The sequence below is a fragment of the Centruroides vittatus genome, unplaced genomic scaffold (assembly GCF_030686945.1).
Source record: "Centruroides vittatus isolate TY-2023 unplaced genomic scaffold, ASM3068694v2 contig_18, whole genome shotgun sequence".
NCBI classification, from domain to species: Eukaryota; Metazoa; Arthropoda; class Arachnida; order Scorpiones; family Buthidae; genus Centruroides; species Centruroides vittatus.
The window spans coordinates 7,269,451-7,283,027 of record NW_027121101.1 but is presented as its reverse complement, the minus strand read 5'-3'; the positions used below and the strand labels follow the sequence as shown (position 1 = coordinate 7,283,027).

At 30.2% G+C, this 13,577-nt stretch overlaps 1 protein-coding gene and 1 long non-coding RNA gene across 6 annotated transcripts in view; one reads left to right on the top strand and one right to left on the bottom strand.

Annotated features, from left to right (window-relative positions):
* The window catches only part of LOC136969651 (protein trachealess-like), a 141,409-nt gene that overhangs the window by 41,487 nt on the left and 86,345 nt on the right, over positions 1–13,577 (top strand). For 4 of the 5 annotated variants that reach the window (XM_067263931.1, XM_067263928.1, XM_067263929.1 and 1 more), the window contains exon 3: positions 726–791. The exons of the other annotated variant lie outside the window; for it this stretch is intronic. In XM_067263931.1, coding sequence (XP_067120032.1) covers positions 726–791 — 66 coding nt within the window. The remainder of the gene's footprint in view (positions 1–725; positions 792–13,577) is intronic. 5 annotated transcript variants of the gene reach the window in all.
* Positions 4,232–13,543, bottom strand: LOC136969658 (uncharacterized). Its single transcript, XR_010879851.1, has 3 exons — positions 13,015–13,543; positions 11,754–11,952; positions 4,232–4,338 (listed from the first exon to the last, which is right to left on the bottom strand). It is a non-coding gene; the product is annotated as an uncharacterized lncRNA (long non-coding RNA).

Sequence of the window (13,577 nt, the reverse complement as noted above, 5' to 3'; positions counted from 1 at the left end):
TTAAATATAATTAAAATTATGCTTAAGGCTTATTTTAAAATAGATAAAGATCTTATGTATATAATTTTTGTTGAAAAAAAAAGACGACTGCTTTCGAAATTATTTAGTTTAAGTAAAAAGTGTGACTTTCTTAATTCAAATTAAATGGCTTATTTATCATTTGAACATATTTCTTATTGTAAAAATACTAATTTAGGTGATATTTCTCTCTTCTTATTTTACAAGCTTAAGTTAACTATCCTATTTCTTATCCTACCAGCATAGATATCTCTCTCCTCTTACCTGTCAGCTTATGTAAAGCTTGTTGCTGAGTATCATCAGTCAGTATCAGTATAAGCTGATAGGAGAAAAGCAGTCCTCTTATCCTTCAGATTATATTAAAAATCCTCTTTATACTACTTTAAAGTTAAACAGACTGAGTTTGACCTCTTATTCCAGCCTTTTATGTTTATTATATATCGATAAATAAAGTTAATCTTTAAAATAAATAAAATAGTAATGGAAAAAAACAACCGAAAAGTAATGCATATAATATATTATTTAGCTTTATAGTTATCAAAATTTAGAATGAATTTTCGATAATTTTAGTGTATTTTTTATAATTTAAATCTTTAGATTCTTATTGAAATCATCCAAATTTAAGGCTAGATTCAACCTTAGGGATAAATCCCAAATAATATAATATATGGTGAGCAATAAATGTGATGATGGTCCTCTTTCCATAGGTTACAATTGGGTTTGAAAAACTTTACTACAGCGTCAAGTCCGAGACCTACAATTGACACATTCAGGTGAGATAATTACCTGAATTTTCATTTGTAATTATTTAACTGAATAAAAAAAAAGAGGATGAAAGTAATGAAAATTAATAAATAATTTAGTATATATATTTATATATATAAATATATATATTTTTATTACTGTACAAGCGACAATGTTACTTTATCTTTATTCAACCTATTATCACTTATCAATATTTAATAACCTTATTAATGCATATAATTAAGCATAAATTATTTAGAACTATTTTTCAACCAAACAAATTTCTCTAAGGGGAAATATTCTTTTTATTAATGTTTAACTGTTTTATTATCACGCTTTTTTATTGAAAATAATAGCGCTCTATTAGCATCTCATTAATAGATTAAAATTTATTAGAAGGTATCATTTAACCAGCGACTTGTCAGGATAATGAGTTCAGCTAGCAATTGTGCTTGTTCTGCAATATATGAGGGTCATTAAAGCAATATCTAAACTCTTGTCGGTGCTAGAGAAGATGAGAATTACGTGTTATGCTAATTTTTAGTAGCAAAGAACAATAAAAAGAATATTACGCCTATATCTGTGATATATATTTTTTTAAATTCTAGTGATTTTGAAGCATTTAACCTTCCTTAATGACCAATATTAACGATTAACTATAGCTAATTGCAATCATTACAACTTTTAGTAAGTTAATTATAAATGATTAAATTCGTTATTTTAGTTAACGTTCTTCTTTTATTTTCTGTAAAATCATATATTTATATTATTTACACACTTTTATAAATCTTATTCAGTTAAATTGGTATCAAGTGAAAATTTCTGTAAGAGAATAATGTATATAGAATTAGGACATTTAATAGATTAAGAGGAAGAAAGAGAGACAATTAAAATTAGATATGAGAAAATTGCGAGAAAGAGGCACATAAACGATAAAGCCAGAATGATAAGAATCATGTGTTCCTCCCTCTCATTAAGTTGCGACTTTAGTACCCCAGAGGCCCGAGACCTTTCTTTGGTGTAATGGAACCCGCTGGGAAAGATGGGTGCCACGCTGAAATCGTAACTGCGAAATTGGTTCTTTGAACACCCCTAAAGTGGTACTTGGCAGTTTTACATAAGTAGTCGAACAGATGGCGAATCGTTTTGGATGCGTTTTATACACTGAAGTAAGGAAAAAGGTTTAACACTGTATTCGTTCAACTCTAGTTTTGTGTAAAATGAAAACTTTGAAAGATTAAATACATAATAACTAGCGCTTTGTAACTTTCATAAAATATACTCCGAAATTGTCGAGTTATAAGCATTAAAAATACAAACTTTTGAAGCTTTTAGTTTAAATATACGAATAGAAATCTACATGAATCTAACATGGATCTAGAGCAGAATCCTTCACGAGTTTTGTCAGTTAAACCCAAGAGGCTCAGTCGAGTGTAAGGTTCTTATAAAGATGCATATATGTAAATTGAAAGGACGTGTATATGGAGTACATATAAATTATAAACGAAAGGCCTATATATTGGTATTGATTACTCTCAATACAAGCTTTAGACACGCTTGAATTAAAAAATTTTATGCAAAATATTACTTTATTTAAAAAATTAATGTCGATTTTATTAATAAATATATAGAAATATCGGTTGTTTTAGATTAAAGCGTGTATTCCACTTAAGTAAATATCTCCAGGTCTCTTCAGAAGATAATGTTATCTAGAAGGTGCAGGCCATTATAGATATCATAATGGGACCACCCTTAATAGTAAGCTGTTTATAGATCCAGCTAATGGAAATACCACTTATGACATTTTTGTCTAACGTTAAGTTGAAGGGAGTTTTTTTTAACAATTAAAATTGAATTTATAGAATAATATTAAATTAGGATGAATCAGTAGGAAACTGTTAGTGCACTCGGCTATTTGGCGAAACAACTGTTGTATAATTCATATAACTCAGACGGTGATAATTAGAGGTTAATATCTCTAATTGCTACATAAATTCACACCACGAAGCTTATGAATCGGGTATAAAATCATTTACTTCTTTAGTTCCTAGGGTTATTAAGATACTTATTGTATTATATTATAAATTATGAGCTGGTAGCAAATCGTGACTTGAAACAGCTAATCACCGAATCTAATGCTGATCGTTTTGGGCCTCTTTGCTCGTAAATTATGATTTTTGTATAAGCTTTAAACCTTTCATTTTTTGCGAATACCTTTTATAAACGAAATTAAGTTATAAAACTTCGTTTCTCGGGCATCATCATCTTGATGAAATGACATTTCAACGCGCTCTTTAATGCCCCATCTCTTATCCGTTTCTCTTGTAATTTGCTACTAATTCAAAATTTGTGCATGATATATTTTATATAAAATTTTAAATCAGTTTTTTTTTAATGCGGCTGTTGGCATTTTGCTGATCATGATGATATCAACAGGTTTACTTTAATGACAGTACATTATTACTATTTATTAGATCGGCCGGTGTAAAAGTTGTTATCATCACAAAATATTTTGATAAAATTTTAAGCATTTAACTTAACCCAAGGTCTCTAAGGATATTACGTTAATAAAGACATAGGGTATAATTTTCTATGTTCAAAGTGTCTCAATCACCATCAAGTCTATTGCTCGAAGGCACTTTGTCCCTTGCATATAGGACGGATATGCCATAAGCTTAAAATAAATTTCAAAAGCTCGAATATTTATTGCTTTTTCCTCAAAGACGAATATTAAGTTTAATTATAAGTCAATTAAATTTGGAAATTTTAAAGATATAAGCGGAATAAATTTCAAAATTATCGAAAAATTACAGTTCCAGACAATACTTTAAGATAAAACATTTAAAATAATTTACGTAGAAGTTAACTTTCTCATTGTTTATTTTCAATTTATTTGAACATTTGGCAGGTGTTTTATATCTGATTTAGTTCTTAAGCACACAATTTTATGCTAAATTGAAGTTTTATTTTTAAATATAAATTTAATTTTTACACAGTTTTATTCTATATTAATTATAATTATAAAATCTCAGAACATATGATTTACATGAATTATTTACACGAATTATGATATTTGCATGAATTAAACTTCTAAATATTTTATAAACTTAATTTTATAACAGAAAATTATTTAAAAAATAAATTTATATATAAATATATGTAAATCAATTAATGCAATTAAGAAAAATATTTACCAGATGCATCAATATTCTAACAATATAATTCTGTAATTAGAAAATTTAAACAATAAATGAAAGAATTAATATATTATAATCATTTACGGGATTAAGAATATATTTAAATTTAATATTTTAAGAAAAGGTTAAAATGATTTTAATGGAAAAATGTAATTATCTTAAACACGTTAGCATTATTCGGTTATTTTCAACGTCATCGCATCCATAAGACATCATTTATTTGATGAAGTCGTTAAGAAACATTAGAAACGTACAGTACACTTGAAGGTTGAGATTGTGTATGAGGAGGTATTAAAATTTAATCAAAAAATCCTGGCGATATTCACGTTGTCTCGTTATTGGAAAGGTTTAGAGGTAGTCCCAGTGCAATCGATTACATCTGAAAGGAAATTGAAATTTATTTAATATCTAAAGATTGCTTAAGAAGAAAATAGCTTTTGGTTAATGCGAATCCAAGAATTGGCTAGCGATAACAGCCGAGATAAAAGTGATTATCTCTTAAATCACAAAAGAAATACGATGAAGATATTTGATTGTATTTTTAACTATTCGGTCATCTGTATTGTTTAAGTTGATGCAATTGTGCGTATTCCCTCCCATGGAGCCAGTGTTATGTCACGTCTAAGACAGTCACCCCAGGAAGTAAACAACATCTTCTGCACTAACAAAACATTCTTACCTCGCTCAGCACGCAGGTTGTAAGAGGCACGCCATCCTAAGACATGATCACCTTCAGGGGATGAATAGGGTGGAGAGCTTTAGACATTGGCATGCACGCTGTTAATGGAGTCGATCCTTGGTCCGATTCACCCAATGGCTCCTTCAGTTCCTTCACCCATTATAACGATACTGTGCTGGTTGGGGGAAGGATAATGACTAACGTCTTGGTCATTTCTTGTGTGATTGATAACGTATTAACCTGTTGGCACAGACTATGACATGGAAATGTAGACCAATCATTTATTGTCAACATATATTAGAGGGATACCGCAAATGACTATTTTGTGATCTGTATTCAGAACTCGTTGACAACCGCTTCGGAGTCATTCACAAGGAAATAAAAGTTAATCAAGTCCAAGTAATTCATCAACTATAATGTCTGATGGGGTGGCACTCGTATAAATAATTTGACGAGGATTAAAATGATGTTTGTTTGTGAACTCATACATCACCTTCTAGTTAAAATAAGGGGTTATGCCATACGAGATTTGTACTTTAACTTATAGATCTAAGCAAACTGATGTGTTGTAACGTAAACCCGCTTTATGTTCTGCAATGCACAGCGTTGTTTTATAAATATGAATTTTGCACACGGCTACATTCAATAGAATGTTCACATAAAATTGCTTTGCTGCATACTTTTCTTAAGATAAATCTGCTAAACCGAACCGGTCTCAATTTATTTAATGCTTTGTAATTAATTATTAAAATTAATGACGTCCAAGTTTTTTAACATAAATCATTAATTCATTAAAAATTCAATTTAAATGGCCTTTCAAAATTTAACATTTTTATTTAATATTTATTTTGCCGTTATTCTAAATTAAATCAAAGCACTGACCTTATTTTTCGATTTTGAAAAATTATTATTATTTTTTTACGCCTCTAATTACTTGTACAGTACATCAAAAACTAATATAGATTAATAAATAGTTTATAATTATTATTTAAGACAGATGCATTTGACATATAATAAACTTACATGAAAGAGTTAAAATTTTGCAAAAAATAATTACTTTTAATTTCTATTATTTAAACAGCTTTTTAGTGTCCTAAATATTAAATTATAGGGAAATTTTTACAAAAAATAATAATAAATAATTAAAATTAGCATTAGATTGAATCTTATTTTTTAATTTGGCAATATCATTTCATTCTGACTGACTAACATTTAAAAATATATATATTATATAACGCACTTTATTATTGGATTTGTATTTATTGATTGTAAAATGTAAATAACTTCCTTTGTTCGGTTGAATTTGGGGAATAAAATATTTCAAAAACACAGCGTGGAAACGAAAGAGAAAAATGTATTTGTCTTTCGCTAAGGCTTAAATTTACTCGCTTCTTGGAGTTGGATCAAGCCACTTAAACAATCAAAGCAGAGAATTCTATTCAAGCACTTTAATGTAATCGAATAAGCAAATAAATGAGGGGCATGTAAGATCGATCTACGATATCTGACACGTCCGGGATTACATAAAGTATGTCACAAAAAGCGGACGATTCGTTCAAATTTTCCAAACGGTGCGAATGAATATTTCATTCCGTATTATCCTTAGGGAATAAGTGCCATGCATATTCCTAAATATCCCTTCCCTCTCTCTAACCTTCTCTTAGACCACAATCCTCTCGTGTGCTTTCCTGACGAAGATATTGCAATATATTAAATAGGAATGGTTGGAAATTTATGACATCGGGACATTTATGACAAGTTCCATCTCCGATGCCGCCAAATTCGACCTTTATGGAAGGGAGGTGTTTCTCCTCCCCTTATCCCATATCAGAACCATCTTACTAGGCAATAGGGACCACATATTACCGATGTAAAAGCTTGCACAAATCATCAAGAATGGTATTTTCTAATCACGACCAGTACGGTGAACTAACTCTACTTCACTCGATCTCTCCTCCATTTACAAATTTATATTCTTTAATGGTGCATTCCTATCCGGTAATGGATGGTACGATGAATGAGCTTCATAAAGAGATGGAATATCGGGATTTTGAGTCTCTCTTATTAATCTAAATATCATTTTTTAATAGCTTTCTTAATCTTTCTTCTCTCTACTTTTACGGATAAAGTCATGTTTGCTTGATTACTTTTCTTATTATCTGTTCAATCAATTCCTTATATGATTAATTTTTTTAACGTTTTAAAAGTAAAATAATGTAATTTGTTAATCATAAATAATATAAGTGTGTGTTCCCGAAGGATATTTTTAGAAATCACGAGGTTATAATGATAATGCGTGCAGTAAATATCGTAAACTGCCAATGCATTCAGCATTTAATGCAGCTTTTGCTTTTCATATTTCTAAAATAAATGTAATTAAAGTTAATGTAGAAACAATGAAAGTTGTATTAGCTATAAGTTGCGGGTAGTAGAACTTGAAATTTAATTGAGATATTTAAATTAATAATATATTTTTAGCAACTTCAATAATTAAATTTGCAAATGTTAAAGGTGTAGAAAATGTTATTTCACGATCAAATAAAGTCAGGAAATTTCAAATGCTCAAGAGAAGGGAAAAAGTCATCATTAAGGGATGGAGTGGATACGTATTGATTCTGTCTTTTTGATGTTGGTGTCAATATTTGTTCGGCCATCTCGAGATGGTTAATCACAGCATCTGGATGCTTTAATAAATATCAATAAATGTTATCTGTCAATATTTGTCGCATTTCTACTTTAAAACTATTGATAATTAAATTCATTTATTTTCTTTGTTTAAAAAACAATTGCAATGTCTTATTGTACGCAGTGATTTGCTTATGGTTCGGCGTAAATGTTTCGGGACGTCAACACCTTATGAATTACATAAGTTTTAACGATCTATTCTGCAAGAGAGATCAAAAAAAGATAATATTCTCTCCTCAGAGATTCGTGTCCATTAAAATTTAAATCAACTTTTCCCCGTTCCCAGTCCTAACAAAATTTCCCGCATGCTTTCGTTCGTAGTCTACACATTGAATGAATGAATGAATTGGGAGGTTTTCTTAATGGGTTTGTAAACTTATGTATTTTTATATTGAAAAATACCAGTGTTAACGTGAATACGGATGAGTTTCGGGGGATTTATAGTAGGCTATAGATTCCAATGTCCCCCACCGCTCTTTATACCTTCCCGTGGTTCAGTTCGACAAGGTATGCTTTGAATTCAGAAACGTTTGGGTATCCGGTTCCAGATGGAACAAACGACCAAAAATTTGCATCTTCAGTTTGACACTGCTACTCTAAAACGTAAAAACCGCAAAAAAACATTCCATTTGCCTCGACTGTGTTAGCTAGGACGTAAAAAAAGTCACAACTGTGTTTTTCCTCCCCTTCTTCACGCCTTGTGGGGTGATCAACCCATCGTAACACCCCCAATAACAATGGTTCCCTTATTCTGCTTGAACTGATCGGAATTGGTAGCGACCCACCCAGAAACGGAAAAATGCGGTTTTCAATATGGAACGTATTTTTATGGCAAAAGCTCATCTCCCCTATTGGTAATATTTCAGAAGCTGATCCGGAGTCCCCCTTCTTCTCGTATGCCTAAATGGGCATTAAATTGCCGCACCACCCTGGTCAGCCAGTTTCTTTCTTACAAATGGGGTCAGGAGCATTTGTAGTGTTGTATCCCCCCTCACCCTGCAAATAGTCGTATAGATTTCTGCCTGTGGAACAGCGGGTGCTATTTTTTCCGCATTTAGCTAATGACATCCAAATCGTACTGGAGGAAGATGGCGTAAATTAAGACAAATGACCCATGGGTATTTTTTCTTTTTTGTTTGCGAACAATTCTAGTAGCATTTTCTGATTGGTTTGGACTTGTGTATTGTCAGCACGAACGACTGTGTGTGGTTTCGATGACTGGTAACATTGGCTGACTTGTGGCTAATGGTTAGGAAAAGTTCTTTTCTTCTCACTATGTTGGGGAGCTTGCAACACTTTCTCCCTTTCTAAATTTACTCCCTTTAACTGCTCTTATTTCAATTCTGCTTATTAAGTCTCACAATTAAGACTTGAATTTATTGTTTTTTACTTTTAAGCTTTCCTTAAGTATACAGCCTTATAATTTCCTTACTTTTTTTACGGCTTTTATCCAAATTTTACAGATGAATATCAGAAAATATCTGTGAAAATTATATACTTTATTCGGATACAATTTTAACATTTTTACGATTTTAAAGATACTTTTCCGATAGTACTTAGCATATTACATTAGTTCATTTCTGCTATAAATTACTGGAAAAAAGTAAACGAATAAATAAAAATGAATTTAACAGGGGGACAACAAACTTATTCACAATATTAAATTATACTAACAGGATTTATTTAAATTATAGTAAAATATACAAAAGCAAAAAGTTGATTTAATTAAGTCTGATTTATATCGGTGTGTTTTTAGGATCCTGTTAATGCTTATTCCAATATCGAAGTCTTATTAATGTTTTACTTAAATAAACTTGTTTTTGTTTGATTTTAAATTATATAGAGGCAATATATATACAAAAATTCTTCTTTTATTCGAAGAAGAACCATAAATTAATACAATCTAGTCTAATCATAGTAATTTTAATCAGTTCTTAATAAAGCGGTGTCTCGGAGGAAGTTTTCCATCACTCGAAAAAGTCTCGTTAATTCTAGCCTAGAAGGTGGACCGAACTAAACTATATTTATAGCATAATTATAGGGGGGTTTCTGTGTTAATTGAACCTCTAATTACTACGTGTTCAAAGCACTTCTTATTACAGTCATTAGTTTTGTGTACATCTTGTCCTTTAAAATGATTTACAGTTCATTGTTTCTTGTTTTTAATACCGTTAAAGATTACAGCACAACTTTTCGTTTAACTTTAGTTGAATTAACAGATTTATTTGCGATATACTTTTCTTCATTCTTAAGTTTTTCTTTCCTCCTGAAAATATAGTTTCAAATTAAGATAATTTAATGCAATTTAGTACTGTTTAGTATTTTAAATAATTCCCAAAATAATACATTTGGTTACAATAGGAAATTATTTCGAATTTTTGTGTTGTGTTTCTTGTATTTTTTTAAAAAAAATTTGATTTTCCTTTGCTACAGAACCTCCATGAGCATGTGCAGTTTAGTTGAGATGCATTCTATCAACCTTCTAAGTATATGAGCTAATTTAAGTAGCATTTCCTGAAGTTTATTTCATTTCATTTCCGATTTTTTTTAGCAATTTAATAATGAAATCTTAAAGTTTAAGTACTTAATTTAACTAATAAACCAATAGCTGAATAGTAATGTGGAAAATCGATATTATTGACACGAACGAAACAGAAAAGATGAGTGTTGGCAGTATAGAAACTGAAGTAAAGCTAAAATGCGAGTAAACGAAAGATGCTACGTAATCTTATTAACGTTTAAAAGTTAATTGCATACGCAAATTGCTACCGTACTCTCCCCGCTGTGTTCTTAGGATATCCATCTGTTCATCCTATCTGTTTTGCCTTTGGCTACATCTTTTTCCTCAATGGACGGCTATAAAATGATGTCAGGTGTGGACACCTGCGTGCCACTGTCCGTGCAGTGCTCAATGACCAATTAGAGAAAGAAAGAACTCTGATGCTTGCCAGCTGCCACGCACTTGGCATTGACTAATGATTGTTAAGAAAACTCTCCTATATTTCACCGTAGCCTTCAGGGTCTGTTAAGTTTGACATGATGGTCAGGAAAAATAAGGGTTGGTTGTCAGTCATCGAAGAACTCACACGGAGTTGTGAATGACATTACAACAAGTAAAGTTGATCGGTGATTAAAAAGCACAGCTCTGCTTTGTCAAATGATGGTCTAACACGATGTCTTCTGCAAACATTTTTGTTTTCTTTTCTATCATTGTTTAAATATCAATACAAAAGTTAATATTGCTTGATTTATACGACGTGTAAGAAGACTTCCCGATGCAACTATTTAAACTGTACGTAGGCACTGCACATAATAGCTACAGATTAAAAAATACCTCATAAATAACGGTTTGAACACCCTATAATTTAGATATATATAAATAAATCATGTACTTAATCTGAAAATATTTAAAATATACCATAAACATTGAATGGAGATTCTCATTAAAGATTCTGCTGACGCGATTTTGAACGGAGCTTATCGATTTTTTTTTTTTCCTTTTTCTTTTTTCTTAATCTGAAGATTTTAGCGTGGGTTTAGTGGAAAAGTAATTAAGGCAAAACTATTTAGAACTTATTATAAAGTAGTATATTTTTATCTTAACTCAAAAATGATTATAGTCACGATCGTATTCCTCGCAGGCCTATATTTTAATGAATAAGATTCAAAATATATTTTAAAGTTAAACATTTTTAATGTTAAACAAATTAAATTTTTTCAATATATTATTTTTTATTTATTTGTATATTATGTTAATATGGAAGTTATAACTTTTTTCTCCTTAATTCTGTAACATGATCACATATCAAAGTTCACAGCAAACACAACAATGTAGCATCAATTTATAGGTGTGGGATGCATTCTGCTTTTGTGAATGTTTCGTACCGATAAGATGCTGTTATCTGTACCTATTGGTAGGAAACTCCGTTCGGATGTAGATAGTTGAGTGAAAATAATGGGACAGTGAATTAGTGGGTGGATAGGTACGTGGTTTCCATTCTAACAAATGAGTCAGTATTCAGCTAGCGGAGCTGATGGACTTGGATGTCACATCATCTTGGCACTTGTACTTTTGTTTGCTCCCTAGATAAAATTACCCGAGTATATAATCAACAAGTAGAGCCTTGTAATTTTTAATAATAATTTTTGTTATACAAATTTATAGATATTATCAAGTAGTTTAAAGATGGATGACTTATTTACATATTTTTTTTTCATAACCGAAATGTATTTAGAATTTTAATAGCATAGAGGTTATTTGTTATAATAATCATTACAAAACATTTTATAAAGTTTTATGTAAATGCATTTTATAATAACTCTATTTATTATCTGAAAATTGTTAGGGTTAATTTTCTCTTAAAACGACGAGCCCTCTTTTGTAGGACTTATACTTAGTAATATTAATTCACTTTGTAAGATCCAATTACCGTGTTAAAAAATTCGGAAGAGTCCATATTCCTGTGTTAGAGAGATGTGCAAGGACAGTTTTATCCAAATATAGATTTAGGCTCGAGAGAATTCGATAAGAATCCTTCCTTAATCTTTGCGATTTTTTGACGCCTCGGGTATAAGAATCTTCTATTGATAAGGGCAATTTCTCAGTTCAGAATCCATCGTTTTTTCGCTCTAAATTTAATTTAAAATTATTATAATTAATCTTAAACATTTATATAATCTATTTTCAATATCATTAGTAAATAATTTTGTTTACGTTTAATATTTAATTACGAAAAATAAAAAGACCAAACAGGTTCTTCTATAACCTAATTTCATTAAAATCTTTCTGCATTGTTTAGTGCATGAAATATTATCAACTGTTTATCTAAGGTTATAACAATCTGAATAAGAAAGTTAATCACTGTAAATAAAGAAAAGAAATGTATAAGAATTCTTAATTAAAGTCAGTATCTAAGCCAAGAAATTTGAAATTGATTAAAAACAGGATATAAAAAATACGTTATTTTTGACAGAAAACAACATTATTTTCCATGATTTATTTCGAATTGTCATCTATAATAAAAAACAACAATCCATCAGAAGCCAGTTTTTAAATATTATTTACTTTCAATTCTTCTCAGTTCCGACACGAGGAATAACATTGACCTAGATGTGAATAAGTAGATAACGATTTGCCTCCAGCTATAAGACTTATTGGTGGCTCTTTGTCATAGCTTTGCGTGAATCATAATGTTACGGTTTGCAATTTGAAAGGAGAAACTTCACTCTCTGATTAGATTATTAAATGCCACAAAAGTCTTTATGTACAGTACACCAGTAAAAGGAGACTTCACTAGGCTTATTATGTCGGATAAAAATGATTCTCTACGGGGGGTGATACGGGATATTTACAAAAATTGCCAAGTTTAGGTTATTTTGTTACTTGCAGAAGGTTTATTAAAATAAAATTCAACGAATTTAACTTAACTTTAAATCATGTTTTCCCGAGTTAAGTCAAGGTCGATAGGTTTTTGAAGGACAGACTGTATTTTTAGAATGACTTTCTTATGTGAAATTTTATTTGAGAGAGATAAATCGATGAAATTCATCGATTTGAAATTTATATAAATTGAAAATATTAATCATAATCTTCGGTATCTGTTATCACTGTAGTTATGAGAACTAAGTCTGATCACATTACGTTAAATTAATTTTAAAATGATTTAAATAATGAATTAAAGAAAAACTTACTTTAAAATTTGATCCCCAAACCCTCTTTTCAAGGCCACTTGTCAGATTTTGATTAATATATTACAAGTATCTAAATATCCTATTTTCCATTACATGTGATGAAATAACATGCAATGATATCCTGCACACTTTAGCATTCATAACTGAAAACTCTGTAAACAATATCAATTATTCCGGCTGTATTTATTAACAATTCACATTTGTGAATTACTCATACATATAATTTCTTAAAAATCCTTGGGTGGATAATACTTGTTTTAGTTATATCCGGTTATTCCACCAGCATTATCAGGAACAAAGGGTCAAAAATAGGATTAAGATTCGCACCAAATATAAGAATATTTTAAGCAATTAAATAATTCAATTTACCTTATTGGTCAAAATCTAATCGCGTAAATGCTCGAGTCACGAATGTGTAGATACGAAGTGATGGTCATAAGCAAGCATCAAAGTGGCGAACATTAATTCTGTCGAAACAATTCAAGGTTACTGAATGTCATCTTGACATGGCTGTGACATTGAAATTGAGAACCTGTTCTCCATCAAGGTAATAAGAACTAACG